General features: G+C 44.2%; 1 protein-coding gene across 1 annotated transcript in view; it reads right to left on the minus strand.

Annotated features, from left to right (window-relative positions):
• Positions 1–23269, minus strand: part of kst (spectrin beta chain, non-erythrocytic 5 kst) — a 214894-nt gene that overhangs the window by 24781 nt on the left and 166844 nt on the right. The window contains exons 36-63 of the mRNA XM_077666319.1: positions 22319–22519; positions 21734–21850; positions 21014–21127; positions 19636–19818; positions 18685–18830; positions 17506–17737; positions 16425–16598; positions 15992–16195; positions 15099–15248; positions 14279–14383; positions 13629–13723; positions 12632–12812; positions 11873–11950; positions 10765–10956; positions 9940–10023; positions 9125–9243; positions 7667–7781; positions 7435–7548; positions 6798–6919; positions 6455–6515; positions 6151–6252; positions 5034–5300; positions 3798–4061; positions 2820–3104; positions 2523–2648; positions 2024–2154; positions 1193–1379; positions 258–458 (exon numbers count right to left, since the gene is read on the minus strand). Of these exons, the coding sequence (XP_077522445.1) occupies positions 258–458; positions 1193–1379; positions 2024–2154; positions 2523–2648; positions 2820–3104; positions 3798–4061; positions 5034–5300; positions 6151–6252; positions 6455–6515; positions 6798–6919; positions 7435–7548; positions 7667–7781; positions 9125–9243; positions 9940–10023; positions 10765–10956; positions 11873–11950; positions 12632–12812; positions 13629–13723; positions 14279–14383; positions 15099–15248; positions 15992–16195; positions 16425–16598; positions 17506–17737; positions 18685–18830; positions 19636–19818; positions 21014–21127; positions 21734–21850; positions 22319–22519 (4350 nt within the window). The remainder of the gene's footprint in view (positions 1–257; positions 459–1192; positions 1380–2023; positions 2155–2522; positions 2649–2819; positions 3105–3797; positions 4062–5033; positions 5301–6150; positions 6253–6454; positions 6516–6797; positions 6920–7434; positions 7549–7666; positions 7782–9124; positions 9244–9939; positions 10024–10764; positions 10957–11872; positions 11951–12631; positions 12813–13628; positions 13724–14278; positions 14384–15098; positions 15249–15991; positions 16196–16424; positions 16599–17505; positions 17738–18684; positions 18831–19635; positions 19819–21013; positions 21128–21733; positions 21851–22318; positions 22520–23269) is intronic.

The raw sequence follows: 23269 nt of genomic DNA on the forward strand, positions 1-23269 counted from the left end.
CTGTTAGTTCACGCGTACTATATCTTGGGCTATTACCGTCCCTTCCATCAAGTGCAGACTCTCTGTAACCCAACAAAATAATCATGAAACCATTACATCTCCACCAATGCTACCTCACTTTAATCTTCTCCTTCTAGATCTACACCACAGTATTACCTAACAGTATACAAATTTTTGAACCTTCCTCATTAGACTTGCCACAACATTATTACAGTCAAAAATCAGCAAATGAAACAATAGGCCATGTGCGTGCTTACAGTGTGTGACTCCAGGGCGTCAAGCAGGCGGAGCCTTCGCACGCTGGCCGCATCCTTGAGCCGTCCCCAGCCCAGCTGGAGTTCTGTGAGTTTCTTCTCCACCTCAGTCGCGGCGAAGTGGCCGCTGCGGATCATCTGCCGGCCCTTGCTCCCAACCGAAGCGACCAGCGGTTCGTGCGCTTGGATGTCCGCTTCCAGCGCCTGCGAAAACGCATGCACAATGTCAGCCGAGCATGCATAGCACAACTCCAAGGTGAAGTACATTTTAGCTGGCAGGTGGCGCCACCATACCACACAGAACAAGGGTGGTATTAAGGGGCTCTTTTGGTGTTGCGAGAAGGAAGATGTTGAAAGCAGAATACAGTCATCATGATCATCGACTGGGCCTAGCTACTGCCATGTCATAGGCCTAATGCCATGACACTGCCAAGAGGACTACAACTAACATGCAATACTTAAGACTACATCATTAATTAATGAATGTCAATTATCTTCATTAGCTACCAGCTGCATTTGGTAACCATACATCACTGGGCTGTTTCCTCAGAATCTACGATGCCGTCATTCACTGGAAATATGCCACCACAAAGATTTAAACACAGCCCCGAGATGAACGGCTGCAGTAACAAATGTTCATCAACAAGTGGCAGGTTGAATTTTCTTTAAATTTCAAATGTACACCACTAACTACACTGCCATTTAATAGGCAGTCATCTGGATGTCAGTCACCCTGTACTGTTTGCTGAACACAATGTCACAAATTCCATCTATTCTCCATCAGAGGACATCAAATTTGTAAGCCCTAATGGGCAGATTAATCGACAAATTAACTGCAAAAAGCACAAATTAAGCCTAATCTACATCAAGGAAAAGAGTGAGGCAGGCTGTCTATTGCAGTGGACAGAGGCTATGCAAAGGGTGGCAGATAAACTTGCCTGATGTTTCTTCTGCAGTGACTGCACGGAGGAGAGACTCGTGCCGAGATCAGTGGAGTTGGCCAGCGGTTCCTTCTCCCGTATCCAAGACATCTCGTCATCCACGTCCCGAAGCAACTGCTGTAACTGCAGGGCTTCTTCCAAGTTCTCCCGGCGAATCTGAAGGGGCTCGTGCAGCGACGTGTACCTGCGTGCAGCGGACATGAGGACAAAAAAGAAAAAATAGCCAACACTTTAATAACAGTCTAAGCCAGGCTTTCTGCGACGCAAGACCATGCAAACGAGAACTTAACAATCACAAATCATCAGCACACCTGTCAAGTCAATATTTTTAGGAATTCATGCGGCTGCAAGTCGCCAATACAGCGGTCCCAGACAATTCATTAGGCTTATATAGGTGACTGCAATCGCTACGAATATGTATGCAGATGCATTGTGATATTATAGAAAGGCTACAATTAGGTGGAAACATATTTTTTCATCACACCAAAGCTTGCCAATAGTTCTGCAGAGTCCATGGCCTTCAATTCTGAAATCCGAAAATTCCAAACCATATTTTCCATTACATAGGTGTTAATTTTAACTGCCCCAAATTTTTGGAAGCAGATCCTATACAACATGCAACTTAAACTTATCAAAAAAGAAAAAAAAAAGGCTCCACATCACACGATGCAACTTACACAATGGTGTCATACAGACTGTAAACCGAAGTGCTACACATTACCGTTAACAAGAGTTTATCACTTCACATGCTACTCCAACAGTTTATACAGTTAGTATGAGCGGTGTGCTGAACATGGAACGTTTCATATATTTCTGTGGGCGCATTACCGTTTGACGATGCTGTCTGCTCGCTCCTGAATTTCGTTCTTGAGGAAGTGGTCATGCTTCTGGAAGTTGGCAGCCTGGTCTTTCACTTGCTCCAGCATCTCCGCATGGTTCGTGATGTCGGTCTCGAGGAGCTTCGGGAGAGAAAACAATGAGAAACAGAGGTACACAGAGAAAGTAAAAAAACACTCTGCCTTCAACGCCTATTTCCTCACAGCTAATAGCTCAGCCATATCATTATCAATGCCAACCTGAGGTTATACAAGTCCTGAACTGCATACTCAAGACTTTTTGTAGTTCATCAAACTCAAAACACTTTGGCTTTGAGACATGCTGCTTAGAAAGTACAACCACATAGGTTAACCTTGGTGTAAAAACATTCCAATAAATTAATCACTTAACTTTTCAATTAATCACTAAAATATCCACGTTAATTTAGCTGAGGCTAAACTGCGGCCACAAACACTTTAAATGCTGCCAACAGGCATTGCCGAGCTCTTACCTGCTGCTTCTTGAGAAGGTTCTGAACAGATGTCAAGTCTTTGCCATGGTCCTCTGACTGAAGCTGGGTTTCGACATCATCCATCCAGGTTTGCAAGTCGTCAAGCATCCAGTTAAAGAGCAATGCCTATGAAAAAAACAAGCAAAGTTGTGCACATTAAGTGAATTCACCATAAGACAGTGTTCATGCATTAGTTAGTTAACAAGCAACGTTACATAACTAAGTGAATTCACCGTAAGACAGTGTTGACGCATTAGTTAACTTCGGTTATGAGTACAGCCATCAAAAGCAGCCCACCTGGTAAGAGTCCTGCAGGCGTTCTTTCTTCAGCTTTGTGTGCTCGAGCAGTTGCACCCAGAGCCTCTCCACCGCCTCCAGCCGAGCTTCGATCTGGCTCGATGCATAGTGGTCCGCTTCAACCAGCCGCTGCCCCTCGTTGAGGAGGGTCTCAACACGGCCGCGGTGGGCCAGGATTTCGGCTTCGAAAGCCGCGTGCTTTTTTGTTTTGCTTGGAAGATTCACAGGGTCCCGGTAGTTCTCATCACAGGCAACCTGGAGTTTCTCATTAAGCCAGGCCTCCACCTGCGGAATTTATGCACATGACAGACATGACTGAGTTTCTGTCAGTAGCTTTGAAACATGCATTAAATGTTTCAAAATATTGCGTTGATAAATTCTGTGTACATGAAAGCCGATAAAGGTAAAACGAGAAGGTATGCACTATAAACTGAAGGTAGTGATGTTCCTAATGCTGGCTGAAAATGCACTTTGAAAAGGTGAAAAGTTTGCTTTCAACAAGATCTACCATAATTTACAAGACTCCTCGTTTAAATTATCCACCGAACTTTCCCAACTTAACCATTCGGCTGTGGCCATAAAGGGGGTACTATTCACCTAAGTCGCAGTACCTGCCATTTCACGGTGCCAGCACCATTTGATGTGCTGGACCGAGTACAAACCACCTTGGTACAGGACCTAGTTGGCACAAAGAATATGCTCTGCGGTTCATGAAAAACTTCAAGTACTCCACTACCGTTTGTAAACTTAGCCATTTTCACGTGAAAGGGTAAACTATTAAAAGTGACCAGCTTCTTGAAGATCCTCCAAATTTCAATGCATGCACTTGGCCAAACAAATTTTCCAGCTACCAACGCAAAAACTGCTACTCTCGTAGGCCTCGCTGCTTATGCAGGCAAATGTGCTATGAATGCAAAATAAAGCACGACTACGAAAAGAACAAATAACGACGCAAAGTTGTTTCTGCTTCACACAGACCTCATAGACATTGCGCAGGAAGCGCTGGAACTGCCTTGATTCGGCCAGGCGCCTTCGCTTGAGCTGCGCGTTTTCTCTGAGCCGCTGGCGCCGGGCACAGATGGCGTCGCACTGAGCCTGGATGGCGGCACTGTCGTAGTGGCCGCCCTGTACCAGAGCGCGGGCAAACTCCTCCATGTGGCTGATGCGCTCCCCTTGGGTCTCCATGGTCTGCTCGAAGTGCGCGTGCTTCTTGGTCAGCGCGTCGACGCTCGACATGGAGTCCTGCGTGCAAATTTCGGCTCCATTAACAAATGCGTCGGGACACTGACGCACAAAAGTAAGTTTGATATTAGGGGATCTTTGCCATTTGCCAAGAAAGTTGGCACAGAACAATGTGGATGTGCAGCTGACCATGAAACTTTATGGGATACGAAATTCTTGAAAAAGGTGTGAATACTGTCTCAACCAACAAACACATAATGAAACTGCGTGGCACATTAGGGCACAGAAGGTCCACCACTGCAGAACTCCTCAAGCAAAAGGAGAAAGAAGGTCTTGCTGACCACATCCCCGACTGCCACAAGTCGCACTCCAGCCAAGAGGATAGCCAGTTTGCGTCCCAAAGCACAGCTATTGCTAACTGAAGCCAATAAAAACAAATTAAATACTCAAGTTTCATAACAAAAATCATTAAACCCTTAAAACCATCAACGTCACAAATTAAAGAAAAAAAAACACTCCCCTATGTTTCTTGGTTTCGGTGACTGCCGACTTCCTTCATAACGATCTCCTCATTTTCCTTCCTTTGTCTGCTCTTTACGAGAATTGACATTTTGTTTCGAGCGGGCTGCAACTGCTCCCGAGGATAATTTGTAAGCAGAGAGCTGCTGATTCTGAATGCAAAATATCAACATAAGCAAGCCAAGAGGACTTAATTATTACACCGTCACACATCGTAGCATCAGCCTAAGCACATATGCATAACTATGAAGAACTAGTACGGTTGACTTCCTCAAATCCTTTGTTTAAGATCAGGAAAAATATGAAGCATGTCTGAATGTCGCATGGCCATGACTGCAATGTAAAGATCACTTTTGCCAGTGTAGTACAGAAAAAGGTGAATTAGTTACACAATAATACAAATTTAATTATGCTGCAAAGGGTAACCTTTCACTTCTATAATCATTAAAAAACACGCACAACATTTGAGTAAATATGGTATGTGTCTTCTGGCGGTCGTGCATTTACACTCACCCCGAGGTCTTCGTTGTTGAGCACAGCTTCCTTGCTGGACAGCCAGGCCTCGGCCTGCTTTGCTTGCTCACGGAACACCTGCAGGTCCTTGCACTGGCGCAGAATAGCTGCCCGCTCCTCCCAAGCGCGCCGCAGAGACTGGCGCAGGGACTCCAGGCGGGCCAGCTCCTTCTCAACCACGTCAGACGCCGGGTGCTGGTCTCGCAGCAGTGTGTTGCCAAAGGAGTGCAGTTTCTCGAAGGCATCCTGCCGTCCTTCCATCTCCGCCTGCGTGCGACAAAAATGGCATCCGACGTTTAGAGGACAATCTACAATTAGGCAACGCCTCCATGCCCTAAACATACACGGTGGCAGAACGTCATTTACATAATAGATGTCTTCTGCTTTGAGTCCCGTTTCTTTAATTGGCTACTCACTGTTTTCACACTGAAACAAGTTTTTTTTGTAAACGCTAAAGTTACCACGTGATTATATTACTATCTGTTAACGAGAGTACTGCTGTCAACTAGGCGCGATTTCTAGGGCCAGACAGTGTCCTAACCATGACTTTTAGCCTAGAAGAATTCATCAAACCACTGTAAAAACACTTTTTACCAAACAACTCTTGAAGAAAATATGCATCCATCAAGTGGACTAAGCCCTCAATGATGGCAGGCAGGGCACTTGAAATGTGCACTTTGGGTAAACAAGAAGGCCACAATACACTTAATATCCCATATTATAAAGACCACAGAAAAATGCTTTTGGTAATGTCCATTCGCAGAATGCAGATTTTCTTCTCATCAGGTTTTTCGTCTCAAATACCAAAATAAGCAAATAAGCTCAGGTTATGCATACAGGTTGTGAAACGTGGTTTGTGCAAGTTTCGCCGTCAGGATGCAAAGCGGCAAAAGGGGGTGACAAGAAACAATGCAGTCTGCTGCAGCCCTTCACTCAAAATCTGCCGCATCCAGTACACAACGGCCATGCCCTCTATTCTCGCGAGATGGCGCAGGCAATGAACCGCAGAACCTTATGAAATGGCGCAGGAAGTGAATGCAACGGCACTTGCGAATGCTCATGCAGCTGTAGGCTTGTGGCCATTCTGCACAAGTCCCAGGAATGTGCAAGGCCTCACCTTGCACTCCTGGTGAAATTCCAGCAGGCTTTCAGCCTCCTGCATGTTGGAGCCCAGGCCGCCCGAGTTCATCCGTTCGATCAGGTCGTTGATCCAGGCCTCCTGCAACAACCCAACATCGAAACTTTAATGCAAGGCCAGTTGCTTGTGTTGAAAAGGAAGAACCTCAGCAAGCAGTGAAAAATGCCCATGACATGTCTGCAAGCTTTAGCTGAGACGTCAAACAGATCTTGTTCACTGCTCTAGGAAGACATCTCTTTCTAAAGAACCTGTGAAGAACTACCGAGGTGACGGAACAACTCACCAGGCCCTTCACCTCCGTGAGGAACTTGTGTAGTTGATATGCACCAGCCAGAGTTTGTTTCCTGCGTGATAACAAGCAGCAAGGAGTTACCAATTTATCGGGAGCTTGAATTATTCACGAATCGACGAATCCCTAAGCCAAATCAAGTTATTTGACTGGTCCCCATTAGATTCAAATTCCCAATTAGAAGCTCGAATCTTCCCACGGTCCTTGCACTTCAAACAACCAACTTTTATACATCAATTTAGTTGAATGCAACTCTTAATTGTCCGTAGCTCCTATGGAAGAAGTTAGCTTGGCCTTTCTTTCTGACACCATGCACAGCTAGTAATTGTAACCTCACCTGTTGTTGCAGAGACCCATAAGTCGTTTCCAGTTCTCCTGGACTTCGATGACCTTGGATCGAATAGGGGAGGCCAGCTCCCCATGTTTCTTCATGAGCCGTTCGCAGTCGTTCTGATGGTCCTGTGATAAAAAACATGCGAAATAGTGATTTTGGCGGTTATTAAGGCAGGCTTAGCAATACTGAAAGTGCTCTCACTACTCTGATGCTATTAGTACTAGAGTACAGTGGTCACAACTGCAGCTCTACTACACCTGTAGAGCGTGGTTAAGTAACAGGTTTGTCCGTTCGATGCTACGGTTATATGAGAGCTTGGAAAAGCCATCCTTTGAGACTTTAAATAAAAGAGGTTGGCCGTTGCACTTGCTGAAAAAGTAACAAGTAAATTCACAGTGCTAAAAACAAACCTGCTTTCAGTTCAATGCTAATCAATAGGGGCTTGTAGCAATACAACAACTTACACATGCACTAAACAGCATGAAATGCACTAGAAGTCATTATACAAATGTGCCAGCAAGTAAAAAAATGCTCGACGAAAGGAGGGGAAACATGTGTGCCATCAATAAAATAACGACTCTTCACATCTGACCGCACAAATCACATACAAATCCAAGCAGAATTATGAAGAGCTCCAAACCTTGAGCTTGGCATCGATGGTTGTCATTTCTCGTTCCACAGCATCCTGCCTTCGCTGGAGAGACTCGACAGCACGCAGGCTCTTGCTTTCTTCCTTCGTTGACATAACGATAGCCTGGGGAATAAAGAAGAACGCGCGTTTAACAAAAAAAAAAAGTGAGTTTCTTGACACACATGTCTAATCTCCACACTGAATGAGGAATCGAATGAGGAGATGTGAGCAGCGCCCCAACCTTTTCGTTGATGCGGTCGACAGTGTCGTCCACGTCGCGCTTGAAGGCATGCACTTCGAGGGCGGCGGCCAGCCTAGCTCGGTAGGCCTCCAGAGCTCCTTGGAGAGCTTTCCACCTAAAAAATAAAAAAAAGTGACAGCATCATGACCACTGCTGCCCACACAAAGTTCCTGTCTGAACCCGGCTGCGCAATGCTTTCAGACACCAACTGGCGTATTGCTGGTTGCTTTTTTTTTTTTTTCTGGCTGTTCCAATGCATGTTCCTCTTCATTGCATACCAAGCCTGCGTGCTCATTATGGACTCTTTGCTGCTTGTGCGATAAAGCATCCTGACAAGGCTTCATTTAATTTTTAAAATTTCAGCAGTTTTATTTCTTTTTCTCGGAGAGGAGAGGGAGGGCATTCAATAACTTGAACTTCGAAAAATTGGGGCATTTCTTCTGGTCCCTCAACTCAAAATTAATGAGGTTTTGCTATCCATCATGTTACGTATTTTTAGTTTTCAGTTCCATCTAAATCCATGGATTTCACTTTGTTACTCATTTTGCATGACCACAGTACTGCTTGCATATGTTATGCTGCTTAATCAAAGAATATACATTACTGTGCACATATTTTTCTGTTTTTGTACGGTGCTAAGTCAGTCTAGGCTTGTTTGCTTTGTTTGAAAAACCATACACTATTTAAAAAATATAAGAGCAACAACGTTTGCCCATTTACCTTTTTCTGAATAATTTTTTACACTGAACACATATTCAATTCGATGTTTGAGTGTCTTTTTTTTCTTTTCTTAATATTTGAAATTTTCAATGGTCGGATGCCCCTAAAAACAACTCGATTTGTACCTGAATTTCAGCTAAAAAAATATCGCCACCTCACCAAACTTCGGATAAATATAAAACCCGGCCCTATATACATCCAATAATTGATTACTGGACGTATAAGCCAATTATGCATGTCCTTAAGTTAAACGTTTTCTAACTCTTCCTTCAGTAATGCACTTGTGGTGGGACTCTCCTCTCGAACAAGGAAGGTGACCATTGCTAGCATTTCGCATCCAGCAACCTATCAGAAGCCATGACGAAGTAGAAGCAATGTTAAAGGGTACATGAAACAGCCAGCAAATGAGCCCCTTAGAGCATCACTTAGTTCAGGAAGCTGAACATTCACAATTTAGAACAGGCTTGCAGATCAACATCACAGTGGTAAAAAAAAGTTGCTAGGAAAGCGTGTGGCATATGTCTTTCAAAAACTAGTCAACAAAGAGAGAAAGAGTTAATACTCTTGAGTCTAGTAGAATAAAAAATATATAACAGTAAACAATGCCTGAAAGAAAGCATTCTTTGACAGTAGAATTTAACTGTTATAAAGAAGGAGTCATATGAGCTTTTTTTTTTGTGCCTTTCACACTAGGGTAGCAAACGAACGTAACGAAGCCAGACTCATTAAGTTCCTTACTTGCGGTTCAGTTTCTCCCGCCGTTGCTGCACTGCACGCGTGTTGGGCCGGCCTTCTCGGATGAGCTTGTCGGCGAGTGCGTTGATGTTCTTGATGCGGCTGTCATCCACCCTCATGTCCTACAAACATATAGAAACCACCATTAGTGTCTCTCCAATCAAACAAGATGCACTGCATAACGAAACCTCGGCTGACATACTAGGCATAGGACTGACTCGGACAATGTAAAATAAAACACCGAGTGCTGTTTGAACCATTTTAAAACTGAAGAAGAGTCGCACAGTGAACTGCCTATGACTGTTTACCAACTACGTTGTGCATAAGGACCTACAGAAAGACGGTCAGTGCAAGAGGGTAACCGTATTTATTAGCAAGAACATTGGCGCAAGTGAAGCCAAACACAGGATTTTACTATGACTTGAAGAAAAGAAAAGAGGCAGCGTAAAATAAAGCAAGCCTGCAGAAAGCAAAAATAAGTGATCAAAACACATTGACTCACTGACTGAACTGTTCCCAATCAAAAGTGGCAGGCAGCTAATTTTCAAGCGCTCTTTCTCCTCAACTATGTGCTTCAAGAATCCTTCTTTCAGAAGCTCAGCTGCATATAGATGAGAGGTTCTGCATTTTTCAATGCGTGCGCGACCAATCAAGTTATTACAGGGCAAAGCTTCCAAAAAACACCAATAAGCTCAGCGCGGATTGTCTGACATTTTAGACTCCTGTGTAGACATTTAAACTAGTGCACTTTGTGTTCTTTTCTGCCAAGCCATAATGTGAGTTCAGTCACAGACCTGCGCGAATACCAGCTCACTCACCGAATCGACGTCATCCAGCTTCCGTTGCAGCGCCTGGCAGTGCTCGTAGTCTTCTCCCGTGTCTCCAGCCTGGACCATCAGCTCCTGAAAAAGTGCAGCGAATTGCGTTGCAAGAGGCAGTTCAAGGGAGACAGGGTTCAGACACACCTTGGTCAACATTTTCGTGAGTGAACAAAATGTCGCAATTTCAACCTTTTTCAGCCTTTGTTCATTATTGCAATCATCAATTATATATACTATAGCTGGCTGCAAATAAGCTCATCAAAAATATGTCTACTCTGTGACCGTATGGCCTTCAGGAGGTTACCTAATGCTGTAATCAAAGCACACCTAGTGCTGTTCCAGGAGTGCCCAAAGGCCGTGCACTGTTCTAACTCTTGCTCTCTGGCCAGTGACAGTGGCTTTCCATATGGCCAATCAACATTGTGGTTTCCATATTAGCAGCTCACAATTGATTATGTGAAGAAGCACAAGCTACTGCACTCACTTCTTCGCAGAGTATGATGAGAATTAATTTCTTTCTTTTTTTCACCAAGGAAAATTTTGAAACTTCACTGAGATCAGCAAATCTTTCTCCATTAACTAATTTTTACTTTGTGCGCAGATGTCCGAGTATGGTTTACCGCAGCTACTCCTAGTACTCCCAAGAGCAAAACCTGGCTTAAGTGTAGGCTCATACAACAATGATCAAAAGAGAATAGTACAGGCTGCTACACATGCACTCGACATGCACATGAACATGCACTCACAACGAACACTAATACTACTAGGAATTACAGAAAAGTAGAATATAATGCTCCCTCCACCACTTGGCTTCAAACGCACCTTGTCCCGGATCCAGGCCTCGACCTTGTCAACCTGGCTCTCAAAGTCCAGCATGTCCTGGGCCTCCTCGAGTCCACGGCCTCTCCGTCGGAGTGCATCCAGCAGTTCCTGCCACAGCTGGAGCAGCCGCGATAGCTGCTCCCGTACCTCCCCTGAAGCCGGGTGCTTCTTGCTGAGCAGAAGCTCTCCTTTCTGTGAATGAACAGAAATAAAAGGAAGAAAAATATTCCGAAGCAAGTTTTTTTTCTTTTCTGATGTCATATTCATCAGATGCAACAGCTGTAAACAACTCCTCGTGAGAAGTCTCGACCTCATAGGCAGTCTGTTTTTTTTTTCTTTTTTGTGGATACTAACCCAGACAATCCTACGCTTGAATCAAACATTTCCTTAGCCTTGCAACAAAACCATAGTTAATATAATTTTTGTAATTTTTTTATATGCATCAAGAAGTCTCAAGGCCATATTAGAAGCTGCTTGAGTCCGTGTATATGACCGAGCATATCTTGTGTTTCCACACATTGCAATTCGTAGGTTTACACAGAACTTGAAGCACTTCACAGTTCAAGAACAAGCTGCAGGTTGGCACAGAAACAGAATCGCTTTCGTAAGCACAAGCTTAAACAAACAATCAGGATAACGCCATCCAATTTTCGCTCTCAGTAACTGTAAATTATACGCCTCTTTCTAGGTATGCTCATGTTTGCTTGGCAGCAAGAGACACATATACTGATGAGAAAATTAGAATTTAAAAATTTTCACGCCACTAGATTCAAACTCACGACCTCTACAACCAGAAAGGCCTCTGTGATCAGAATTTTCAAGCGAATGGTGGTGTAGCCTAGCCTCTGTGATATGTGTCTAAAAAACTGTATCAATGCACAGTCTACTGCAAAACTGGGCGGGGATGAAGATATCTCAGTTTCTTTACCTTTTTGAGCTTATAAAAGCTCCATTTTTAGCGCAAGTAGAGTCTGGCCTTCAGAGCACGGTGATCTATCGACACAGGCCAACTTCAGTTAGTCTTCAGTGTCCCTTTAACAGCAACTACCAAGCGCCCCGTGCACTTCTTCTCAATTCGGCCAAGGAAGGCCAAGGCCACAAGTCTCACCTGTTTGATGGCAGCAATGTTCCCCTCATGAGCGGCCAACTCTGCCTGGAAGGCCTGGTGCTTCTGTAGCTGCTTCACCTAAACACAACAACAGAGACACTTTCAATCAATGTAACTAGAACTGTTAGCACTGCCACACCAATTAATCAAATAGCCGGAACAAAAGTTAAATAAACATCCAAAATCAAACTCATGAAACACAGAAATGAAAGCTATGTCAACTGTTTACAATGCATAACTAAAAGAAAATTAACATGTAAAGAGACTTTTAAACTTCGCATGAATACAAACTGGATCGGAAAGCGGACATATTTGAAAGAAGACCTCACCAGCAGGAATGCCGCAGTGGAGTGTTGTAAAGCGAGTTGAAAGCCTCAAGCTACCAAGGGACACACATGCACGACAAAACACAAGACAGCAGTCCTTTTCACGGCTTTTGTACAGGCAAGAATGCACTTTGAGTCTGTCATATACTCCACCATTTCGCCAAACAAGAGGCAAGTTCATTACACAGTGTTCTACGGGCAAAAAAAAGTTAAACACACAGGCTGGGCCAGAATGGTTAGGCAAGAGAATAGATTATTGTTGTTTTGTTTTCCCCCAAAACAACACAAACAAGACACAAACGTTTTGCGTCTTTTGTACGCTGAGACTTTGTCTGCACTGCCTCTAGCAAAGCTGGCTGCAAGCCCATATTTCAGCTTTGGGACAGCAATGGCCGATGCAGCTGTGGAGAAACCTGGTTTAGTGACAGTCTACCTTCTCCTCCAGAGAGACGGGCGTGTCGGCAGTTAGGCAGGCCTCCTGTGCTTCGAGCTGCTTGTGCCTGGAAGCGACCCAGGCCTCCGCCTCAGCGGCATCACGACGGAACTGGGCAAGGAGGAGGCCCTCGGCCAGCTTCTGACGCTTGGCCGCACTCAGCTGCTTCACCTGGGCACGCCTGCACAGTAGAGTAACAACGAGCATGGGACTTGCACCAGCCTTACGATTGTGCACAGATAAGTACAAACTGCTGGTCTGTCTTTTCCCTAAGAGTAAGTCAAAGGCACAGAATTTAGCTCTTCACTGGGGTGCCTTACTATACAGATGCTGTGTTGCTTAGCTCAATAGCATGACACAATTGCTTGCAACTATTGATCCTGGCTTACCTAAGAAAAGCCTCGTGACAGCCAGCTCTAACTGTTCTTATCGCCAACTGGCATGAGTCGAGACAATTTCCTAATAGCAGGCAATCTTGAATAACAGGCGTCGGCTTCCGTGTTAAATAACATGCAACCGACACTTTAAGAGTTTCAGAGAAAGTTGGCTAAAAGGCCATGATTGACAGGAAGGCAACACTGGACAAGTAGCACTGCCTGGAAATAAGGCTTCCATTAGTGGCACCAAGTCACTTGCGTGAACAAGGTGCGTCGATGCTGGCCTGAAGCTAGACGGACAAAGACAGATGAATTTCAAAAGCTCTGGCACCCTCGTTCAAGCTGACACCACCACACGGCACAGGTTTTGAGAGAAAGCTCGCCTTGTGGGCCCCATGCATTTCGATGTTCAAAATATTGGAAATGCTAGTGAGTGGAAACAGAAGATATGTGTCTACAGCACTCCCTACGAAGTCTTACACCAGATCTTCAAGGAGGTATTTAGAATGTTTATTAATGACATTGATTAAAAATATCTGTGTTTAGAATAAGCAGATAGGTTTTGCTGTACAATACCAAAGACGTAGTATGTCATCGAGCCCTACTACCAAGCAGCTCACCTGGCTGCAACTTCCTCCATTCTCTTGCGAATTGTTGCACTGTCAAAGTGGTTCTGCTGGACGAGCTTGGCTCCACACTGCTCCAACGTTTGAAGCTGAAAGACGAACAAAAAAAAGATTGATAAAAAAATGAGTAACATTAACATCAAAAGACCTTCTAACGGTAGCAGGAAAAAAGCACAGCTTCCAACGGACTGTAGCAAGAAATTAGACATTATGACGAATAAGGTACAACATAGTGGTTTGTTAGTAGCTAAGAATAGCCACAACATAACTTCAGCCAAGAGAAGAGGTCTCCCAGTAGTAGCATCATCTGTTGCTTTAATCTGTTCAGTTGCAGCAGCCAAGACACTATACATAGAATGTTAGTGGCTAAGCGACAATAGTTAGTAATGGTTTACAGCCATTGTCGTGGGATACAGGTCAAATTAGGCCTGTCAGCCTAGAAAAAAAAACACAGTGAAAACAATTGCATCCAGTAACTCAACATGTGCCCCAAGCATTCCTTCATAGCTGAACCAGGTATCTACAGTTGATTTAGCACACCAGCTTTGACTCCCCTAACATTAATCGCATGTGCTCGTGTTAACAACAAAAACAGGAAGTCCAGTTATGAGCAAGGAGTGAGGAAGAATGGAACCAGGAGTCACCTTCTCATCCTGGGTGGCCATGAGCTTCTCGAACGCCTCATGTTTCTTCACATTGGCATCGACCTCTTCAACAGTGGTTCCGACCTCCGTGCCCGACAAGTAGACCTGCATAACAAGCACTCTTTTCAAAAATTCTGTAGAGTGTGCAAACAAAATATAGAAAAACCTGAAGAAAAATGGCAGAAAGCCAGGAGAACAACTGGTAAGTTTCAGCAGAAAGCAACTCAAACAGCAAACACCTCAGGAACTTCCGCATTGCTTTCGTTCATGGCCAAATCACTTTGCTCTGATAGATGTTAACGTAACTGTGCCCCAGTCAAAAGACAATCCGTCTATTCAAATTTTGGCAAATTAACCCAAAGTCGTTAAATTATAAACGCCTAAGCAGAATGTCATACTGCCGTTTGGCAGTGCCAATATATGAATGAATGGAGCAAAAGAATTTAAAAAGCAAGCACATTCATGGAAAAACTTTTGACCACAAAACTCAGTATGGACAAAAAGCACTTTCGTACTTTGCGAGAGTATCGTGGCATAACTGGCAGGCAGTCATTAACAGCTGTAGAACAGAGTCCCGTGACATGCACCCTGCTGATGCTTGCAGGGCACTACGGTATAATTTGGGTTGACTCAAAGATTAATCACTCACAATAGAGTTTGAAGAAACTGCAATCAAGGTGAAAATAACAATTTGAGATTGCAGGTGTGTCTTGAATAGGAACAAAAACATGCTAACACTAGGCCTGCATGACTAGAGGAAAACAAAATTGAATGCACGTGGAGTACATGAAATGTGAAAAGCAGAGGATAAGGTGCCGACCTCTTGCTGGGCGCTGAGCGTGTCCAGCTGCTTGGCATCCCTGAGGAAGAAGTGCAGGTCAAGCAACTGGTCCAGGTAGACTTTCTTGTGCTGCCAGGCGAGGTGCAGGTCATCTCGTGCCTGCAGCAGCTGCGACAGGCGCTCCTGGATCTGCACAAGAACATCACACCTTCATTCAGCCACAGTCATGCTTGCCCAGTGGTCCTGAAGTCTGTAAACACCGCTACATAATATCAGTGAAAGAAAATTACCATTAAACATTATTTTAGAGATTAAGCTTAAGCCGACGCCATGCAAAGAAAAAAAAAACTGTGTGCGATCTCATTATTAACGCCCGTCAGCAATATAAAACCACTGAGTAATGCCTGTAATGCCACTTTGTAAGAAAATAATTTCAGCAATATCACCAAATGAGAAGAATTTAATACAAACAGGCTGGAAAGGAAACACTTCCATAAACACAAAACCAACATTACAAAACTTTATAGGTAGCTGTCAGTGCATTGAGTAAACAGCACTGAAAAATGATTGGTAAAAAAAAAAGGATTACCCATGTTCCCAAAATTAAAATACAAAACTGGAAGTTTGTCAAAAAGCAATCTTTTGATAAAAACTTTGACTAAATTCTGCAAAAAAAAAAAGAAAAGAAAAGACTGGCAGAACGTAGAATGCTCACAGAAAATACAGCGTCATAACCATAGCCAAAGACTGCGATGGCATTCCAATTCCATTTCTATTTCCAATTTTCTCCAAGGATTTCTTTCTTCCTTCAGTCAAGAAAGACCTACTGGGACTTCCAAACACAATTTCGGAAATCAAGCACTAATTAGAATCCAAATATAATCAAATTGAGTCTGACTGGGTGGGTCATACAGAGCTGCACAGTCACTTGCCTCTGCTGTTGCGTAATGCTGTTCATCCATCATCATCTTGCCAAACTTGAGCACATCGCTGAAGCTCTCCTCGCGAGCTTCAATCTCAGCCATCACTTGGTCATGCTCCGACTTCAGCGTCTGGGCGCCAGTCGCACTGCGCACGGTCTCCTTGGCGGCTAGCTCCGAGCACAGGCCTCGTGCCCACGTCTCCAGGTCACGAACCTGGATGTGTGAAAAAAAAAATAATTGAAAAATGGGAAACAGTATAGCGTTTTCAGGCGTTTTCAGTGGACTACACTAAGTACCTTCAGTACAGTTTCAAGTCACCAAGTTAAAAACTATTCTAAATGTAGAGGGACGCAAATGTACAAGGATACGGAGAAAAGAAGCCGAAACATCACAACTGCTGGATAGATGACTGTCATTCCATGCCCCCTTTTCCCCTCCTCACCATGGAGAGGAACTTCTGCAGCTGCAGGGACTCCTTGAGCTGCTCCTTGCGCTGGGCCACCTTCTCCTGCAGTGCAGCCCACTGGTCTACGACCAGCTGCTGCTGCTCTGCAATGTGCTCCGCATTGCCGCCGGGGTAGGCCGCCTGCAGCCGCACACTGTCGTCCACCAACACCTGCGGCAGCACAAGCAAGGGGCGGCAAGCAAGAGGTTACTGAGCTCTCGACGCTCGACCACACCTCGCAGAGATAGAACACCACAAGCGGAAAACTTTCTGCTCTCGGGTGTGGCATGCGAGTGCTATCGAGAGTCATGATGGCACTGGTGAAATAGGGACCAGACATATGCATGCCGTCACTCAAAAGTTCATGAAACGAAACACATACTAGGGAATAAATTCGAGTTCTTTTCCCCACTGCTTAGAATAGATTTATGTTCCCCTATTTCGAGCGGTGCACATCACACAGTGTATACCGTTAAATCTCAAGCGAGTGCCGTGGATGCAACAATGAAATTTTTCCTTTGCCAAAGCCACGCTCTAGATACCTTTGACGTCAAGTGAAGGCCAAATCTTTTATGGAGCAGGTTTCAATTCCTGAGCCATTTATTTAAAGGCTTTTCAAGCACATACAGGCAGCTTGAAGTATCCATATGTTGCATCATTCTCAGAACAGCACTCGATGCAGCAAGTTGATGCTCCGCATCACAAAGCTCCACACTAGCCCGTACACCTCTGTTGTTGGAGTAATCTTTTATAGAATGTTTCACCTGCACATTCAAAGTTACAAACAACTTCTTGTGCTAAAAATAAGATCTGCTTAATGTAAAAAAAACAGGAAAAATTCTTCCCTGCTGTCCTGTATGCCCAGCAGAGGTGTTCACACACAAGCTGCATCTTCATACATAATAAAGTAGCACGGCTACTAACAACAAACCAGGCACATGTCGAGTTGCCAGAGTTACTATAAGTTCCTCCTTTATCACTGATCCGAGGCCTCCAAACATTCCACTACACAACCACACGCTCAATCGTTCATGGTCATTAGGAAGAGAACATTGTCAACTTCAAGTCATGAGCCCACCTGTAGCTGTGCTTCAAGGGCAACAAGGTCATTCTCGAATCCTTCCTGCCTCCGGACAAGACTTTGAGTAGCTTGCAGGTCTTTCCCAAGTTCATCAGGAATGGCCGTGTATTTCTCCTGAATTCGGCTGAGCGCATCGGCAACGTCTCGGTTGAAGCGGTGGATCTCTCCAGCTGCTTGAAGCTTCTGTTCCCGAGCCTGCATCGCTTCATTCAGGGCCTGCATCAGGTACCTACAGGAAATGCACATTCAGCTTTCGTCAGGAAGAGCGGCCAGGCTTGGACGCCACATTCCTCACACTCGAATTTTTTTTTTCTCCACACAAGCTGCTCACATAAAGAACAAATTTTTTTTCCCCCAAAAGCTTCAAGAAAAACTTGCGGTGCATGCATTACAAGGGGTAATAGATTATATACATAAAAAAAACTACTTTGACAGCTAGAATGGCAGATGCAGTCATTACATATATGTTTTTGTATTAATGCAAGATGCACCAATAATACTCAATTGCATGTTTGCCACAACACCGCCAAACATTTTTTATGACTGTCACGAAAACCTCCTAGTAAGACAGAAAACGTAAACGCCACAATAAGAGAAGACTGGCATTGATGACTACAAAACATGCTCGTCAATCTTGGTGTTACCCTATCCGCAACTTGATTTTAGGACACGAGCGTGCCTCGGTGTTATTTCTTTTTTAAGTTAATTTCTCCTCTAGTTAGTGACTGTCATCTTTTTTTCAATAGCATATTAAAGCTACTACTCTGGGATTTGTAAATCAGTCAAAGATGTGTTTGATTTAACAGAAAGAATTGGGAGACAATGCCAAGAACAGCAAAATGTCTGGTATGAAAAAAGAAACTGACGAATAGTTACTGTGCCTGTCCAATGCAAGATTCAGTGGTGGCACTGACTGCGCTGTTCGCTATGCAAGCAGCGCTGGCCCATTGAGACCCCTAACACTGCAATGCAGAGTGGTGCCCTGTATGCGCAGAATCGGGAAACGGCTCTAGTTCATGCAGGTGGACACAATGGGTGCCTTATATCCGCGGAGCAGTGAACTTCTCGTTATTCTTTCCCGTTATATCAATGCCACCGATGGTGCAGAAGCATGAAACGCGTCCTTAACAGCTGTCGCTGTGAAAGCCCACACTGTAAGAAAAGAAAACTGCTCACTCGAGGTGGTCCAGGCGCTTCTCGATTTCGCCAGACCGAGCCACATCAGCTGCGATCATGCGCTGCCCGAGGGCAACGCACTGGTCGAGCCTGTCCTTTCCGGTGTCAACGACCAGCTTGAGGTCCTCAAACTTGGCTTGCAGGAGCTGCACCAAAGAACAATGGGCAAAATTGTTACTGAAGGTCAATGAACTTCTCGTACACAATCTAAACCTTTAAAGCACTTCCATGGCACATCTGTTAATAAAATAATGACATATGCGCACACTTGGCCATAACAAGGCTTACTGTACAGTATGCCTGAGGTTGCTATTCCAGTGAGCAGGTTGGCTCACGGCAGTCATGATGTTTTGTAGCACTGCACACACAGAGCACACTGCTTTGAGCACTACAATTTAAGGCTACATCTTCACTTCACAATAGAAGCCAACATAAAGATACAGGTTTTCCAATTTAGATTAATTTCTGAGAAGACACTACAGAGGTATCTCAAAGAGCTGACACTGATACACGACTAGAATTGATGCAACGATATCAAAATAGAATCAAAAATAAAAATACATCAATAACTCCATAAACAAAAAGTACGCTACCCTATTGATAAAATGTAGCGACAGTGCTAAAAAACTGACTTTTTTGGGGAAAAAGTGAACAAATGGTATGTAACCCTGCGTTGTCCTGGTGAAGGCAGTTAACTTTCAAAATAAATTGCAGAAAAAATTTATTCCTGCCTGCAACACAAATTAACGGTTGTGGGTTAGGTCCAGCGTTACCACCTGTACTTTATGCAGCTGTAAGGACAAGACAAACAGATACAGCCGGGTGTGGCACAGAGTGGTGAAGTATTCCGTTAGGTGCTTTGCAGAGCTATGTGACACATGGTATGACATGGTACACAGCAGTAAACAGTTCAGGACACTACGGCATGTAAACAAACACAAACAAACATACCAGGAGGTGTTCGTAGTCCTTCCCATAATCCTCAGAGAGGGCGGCCTGCATCTGCTCATTGATCCAGTCCTGGAGGTCATCGCTCTCGCGGAAAAATTCATGCGTGTGCTTGGACTCCATCAGCTTCTGCCGACGCACCGTCGACAGCTTCTGCAGGTTCTTGATCTCCTGATTCACTGTTTGCTGCACGATTGCATCTCATGGAAATAAAGTTGGGAACCAAAAACTTCCAGCTTTCACCACTATCAAAATGGCTACAGAAGATTCTGCCATCCAGATGTGAACAATCACAGAATGACCTCTTCAGGCGCTGTATCCACATAAGTGGATGCGACCTGAACGCAAGTCAAATCTTGCCTATACAAGGCACAATTTCCACAAATGTGTCCGCAGTAAAATGTGCTGAAGTATGAAAAATCTTGTGCACAAACATACCGAGCCAAGCATGCAACATGAATGAAAGAATCAATTTTTTGTAAACGGGTGGCTCCGTGTTTTATGGCAGCTTTGGTATGGCTCCGGTGAGCATCAAATTTTTTTTTGCTTGTTTTGCAAACATAAATGCTTTGAAGCACCTAAAATGTATCAATTTGTTTTACATAATGACTTATCATGACACGAATGAGTCAAAAGAAGTATAACTAAGACCCTGAAAATAGTGCTGAGCACAATGTGGATAAGTGAGGACCCAACAGAAATTGTGTAATTAATCATCGAAAAAGCTGGATCTTTACTGCATCATAATTTGCATCTGAAGGAGTTAACAGCATTTTTATGTGAAATGAAATTATACCTTAATCTTTTCAGGCGCTCTGTACACTACTGTGTACATCACGAATTTGCAGCTTTTTCCAAAAAGTGCATTGCAGATAGCAGCAATTTCAGTTTAAGACAGACTTAGTGCTTTTCATATCACAATCAGGGTGCTCTTTGTAAGCTAGCTAACAAAGTAATTAATACGTCTCAAAACAGTGAGCTTGGTACTTTGAGTAGCAAGCCCTTCAGCACACTCATGCAGACAGATTTTGTCACCCACAACAACATCTTTCCTGCGTTTTTATCGTCATGTGCAACTTCTAAAAAAAAAAAAATGTGATCCCCTAGTCTGTCAAGTGCTCAGTTGAGAAGACCTGTTCTTTCAATGTTACAATTTCCAATCACTGTGGTACTTTGCACAAGGTTTTAAAGTGCATGGTATACTAACTATTTATGCAAAAAAAACAAGATATGCCTGAGGAGTAACAGAGAGCAAAGCCCGGAAGGGTTAACCAAACTAGCCACATGTTACGTGCCAATAACATCCAGGAAAGCAGGGGCCACAAATTTGATGTGCATTTGTCACAAGCAATAGGTGCCGTGCAGGGGCTGAGGAACTTACCATGTGGTTAGCGATTATCTTGGAGTCGGGATGGTTCTGGTCAATCATGGCTTGCCCCTGGTGGGTCATCTCCACCACAAGGCCAGAGTAGGTGTCAATCTCAAGCTCCAGGGCCTGAAACACGTTTACACAGGTGGTTGCTCTTGAAATAAATTTGCATGCAAGTGAAAGAAAATGTGCATTGTGCAGTTTTAGAACATAACAGCTTATCAGCTCAACGGCTATGTAATGCTAAGAGTGTAAAAATGAATTGCCACAATGATCATCAGTTGAGATCATTAAAGCAAGGTTTCCAAACAATGTAGTTTTCCTTTGTGGTCATATATGTGCACTTAAACAGGCAAAGCATTAATTTGCTACAATTTCTTTAATACTAGGCTTTTATTTTATTGCGCACAAGCCTACTAAACAAAACACTTCTTCGAAACTGTTCAGTTTTTCAATGCCAGCTTACCAGTTCAATCCCTCACCAGGCATGGTAATTCCGAGCTTGCTTGCTATTCTTACTAAATCAAACCTCATATCTTCTTACCTAACCACATGGAAAACAGTACAGTCTCCCATTAAAATTGGCCAAATTTGGTGAGATTGGCAGGTTACTGATCTCTAGGAACCTAGAAATTTCGAGAATCCCACAAACCTCGAATAAGTAGGAAACAGAATTGGGCCAGATCGGTAGATTGTTAGAATCTAGAATCGCCAGGGACAGGGAGCACACACCTTTTGCTTGGTGAGAAGCTTCACGGCGGCGTCTTCGTCGCGGCCAAAGTCAGTGCTCGTCAGGACGCTCTTCTTCTCGTTCATCCATGCCTCAATCTCGCTCACCTCAGAGTAGAACTGTTGGCGTGAGCGACAACAAAAGTGACTTAGACCAGCATGCATATACAGACCGCACAAAAAACAAGCCCATCACAGGGCCATCTACACAGTCATGAGAGCGACAAACACGGTGCATAGACTAACCCAGCTTTCTATTTCCATTTGTCAGAATTAGTGCGTGCGATTTTCGAACTAAGAGAGATTCTACTGAAGAGAGTAGCAAAATTTGAACGCAAGTGCAGAAGACTCTTGCAAAAAAAGCAGTCCAAGAATCACTTACATAAAATTAACAGCACAACATACACAGATCTCTCGATGTAGCAGTTTTCCCACAATGACAGGAGAGGTCTTGTTAAAAGCTCCGCAGAAAAATAAGTAAAACTTCCTTTTTTTTTTCTTTTCTCCCGTAAAATTTAAATGACGGAATAACGTTTTGCAGTATACAGCTCTACGCCAAGGTGCTTAGAAGAGAAATTAAAGGCGCACCGTCTGAGCCTTGAGCTGCAGGTCCAGCTTCTTCTTGCGCTTACTGCACTCAGAGAGCAGCAGGTTCCAGCAGGCGACCAACTCGTGGCACTTATCCTTGACCGAGGCGGCCGCAAAGTGGCGCTGCTTCACCAGCGCGTCACCAGCGGCCAAAGTCTTGTCCACTATGGCCTGGTGGCCCTGCACCTCCCGTTCCAGTTTCTGAAAGCAAGGGGGCAAGCCAAATGGAAGAAATAATTGCAGTCACTCATTCTCATCAGTGCTGATTTACGCTACTCACTCACTCACCACTTGATGTTTTTAACACGATGAAATAAGTCAGGTGGAAAGGCCAAAGGGATCAATGCACAGCACAGGACAACATGGATGCAGATACAATGTGAACAACTAAACCATTATGAGGAAAGATCACCTGTTGACACCACTGCTAATAACGGGTATTGCCGCGAATATCTGCAGTGTTTGTTCGTTCTTCAAATCTGCCGCCACATCACTCCATCGCTTTGTTTGCGACGCAAGACGCGACTAGATTTATCTTGATTGATCGCAGCCAGGCAGAGCTGATTCTAGATTGTTCCGGAATGTTCTAGTAACTTTGCACGCTTTATCTCAAAAGTTCGCTATCAGCTTTAAATTGAGCACGGCCGACAGCGGCGGGCATTCTGTTTGACGACTGCCGAGCACGCTTGTAGCTTCGACGCCGCCGAGTGATTCAGTCCATTGTGGGCGCAGGTCAGCCCAACAAACAGTTTTCTTTTAGAAGACCTTTTGTCTGTTTTCATCGCTCCTTCGACTGCCGTCACCACTACGTGACAATATGATCACACAATACTTTGCGACTGAACATTTCTGGTGCCACCTGGTGCTGTGCACAGAAAATCTGCCATCACAGAAGAGCCATCTGGTTGTGCACGAAGAAAGCCAGCTGCTTTATGTCGTGCATTTCTGATG

The sequence above is a fragment of the Amblyomma americanum genome, chromosome 5, assembly GCF_052857255.1.
Source record: "Amblyomma americanum isolate KBUSLIRL-KWMA chromosome 5, ASM5285725v1, whole genome shotgun sequence".
NCBI lineage: Eukaryota > Metazoa > Arthropoda > Arachnida > Ixodida > Ixodidae > Amblyomma > Amblyomma americanum.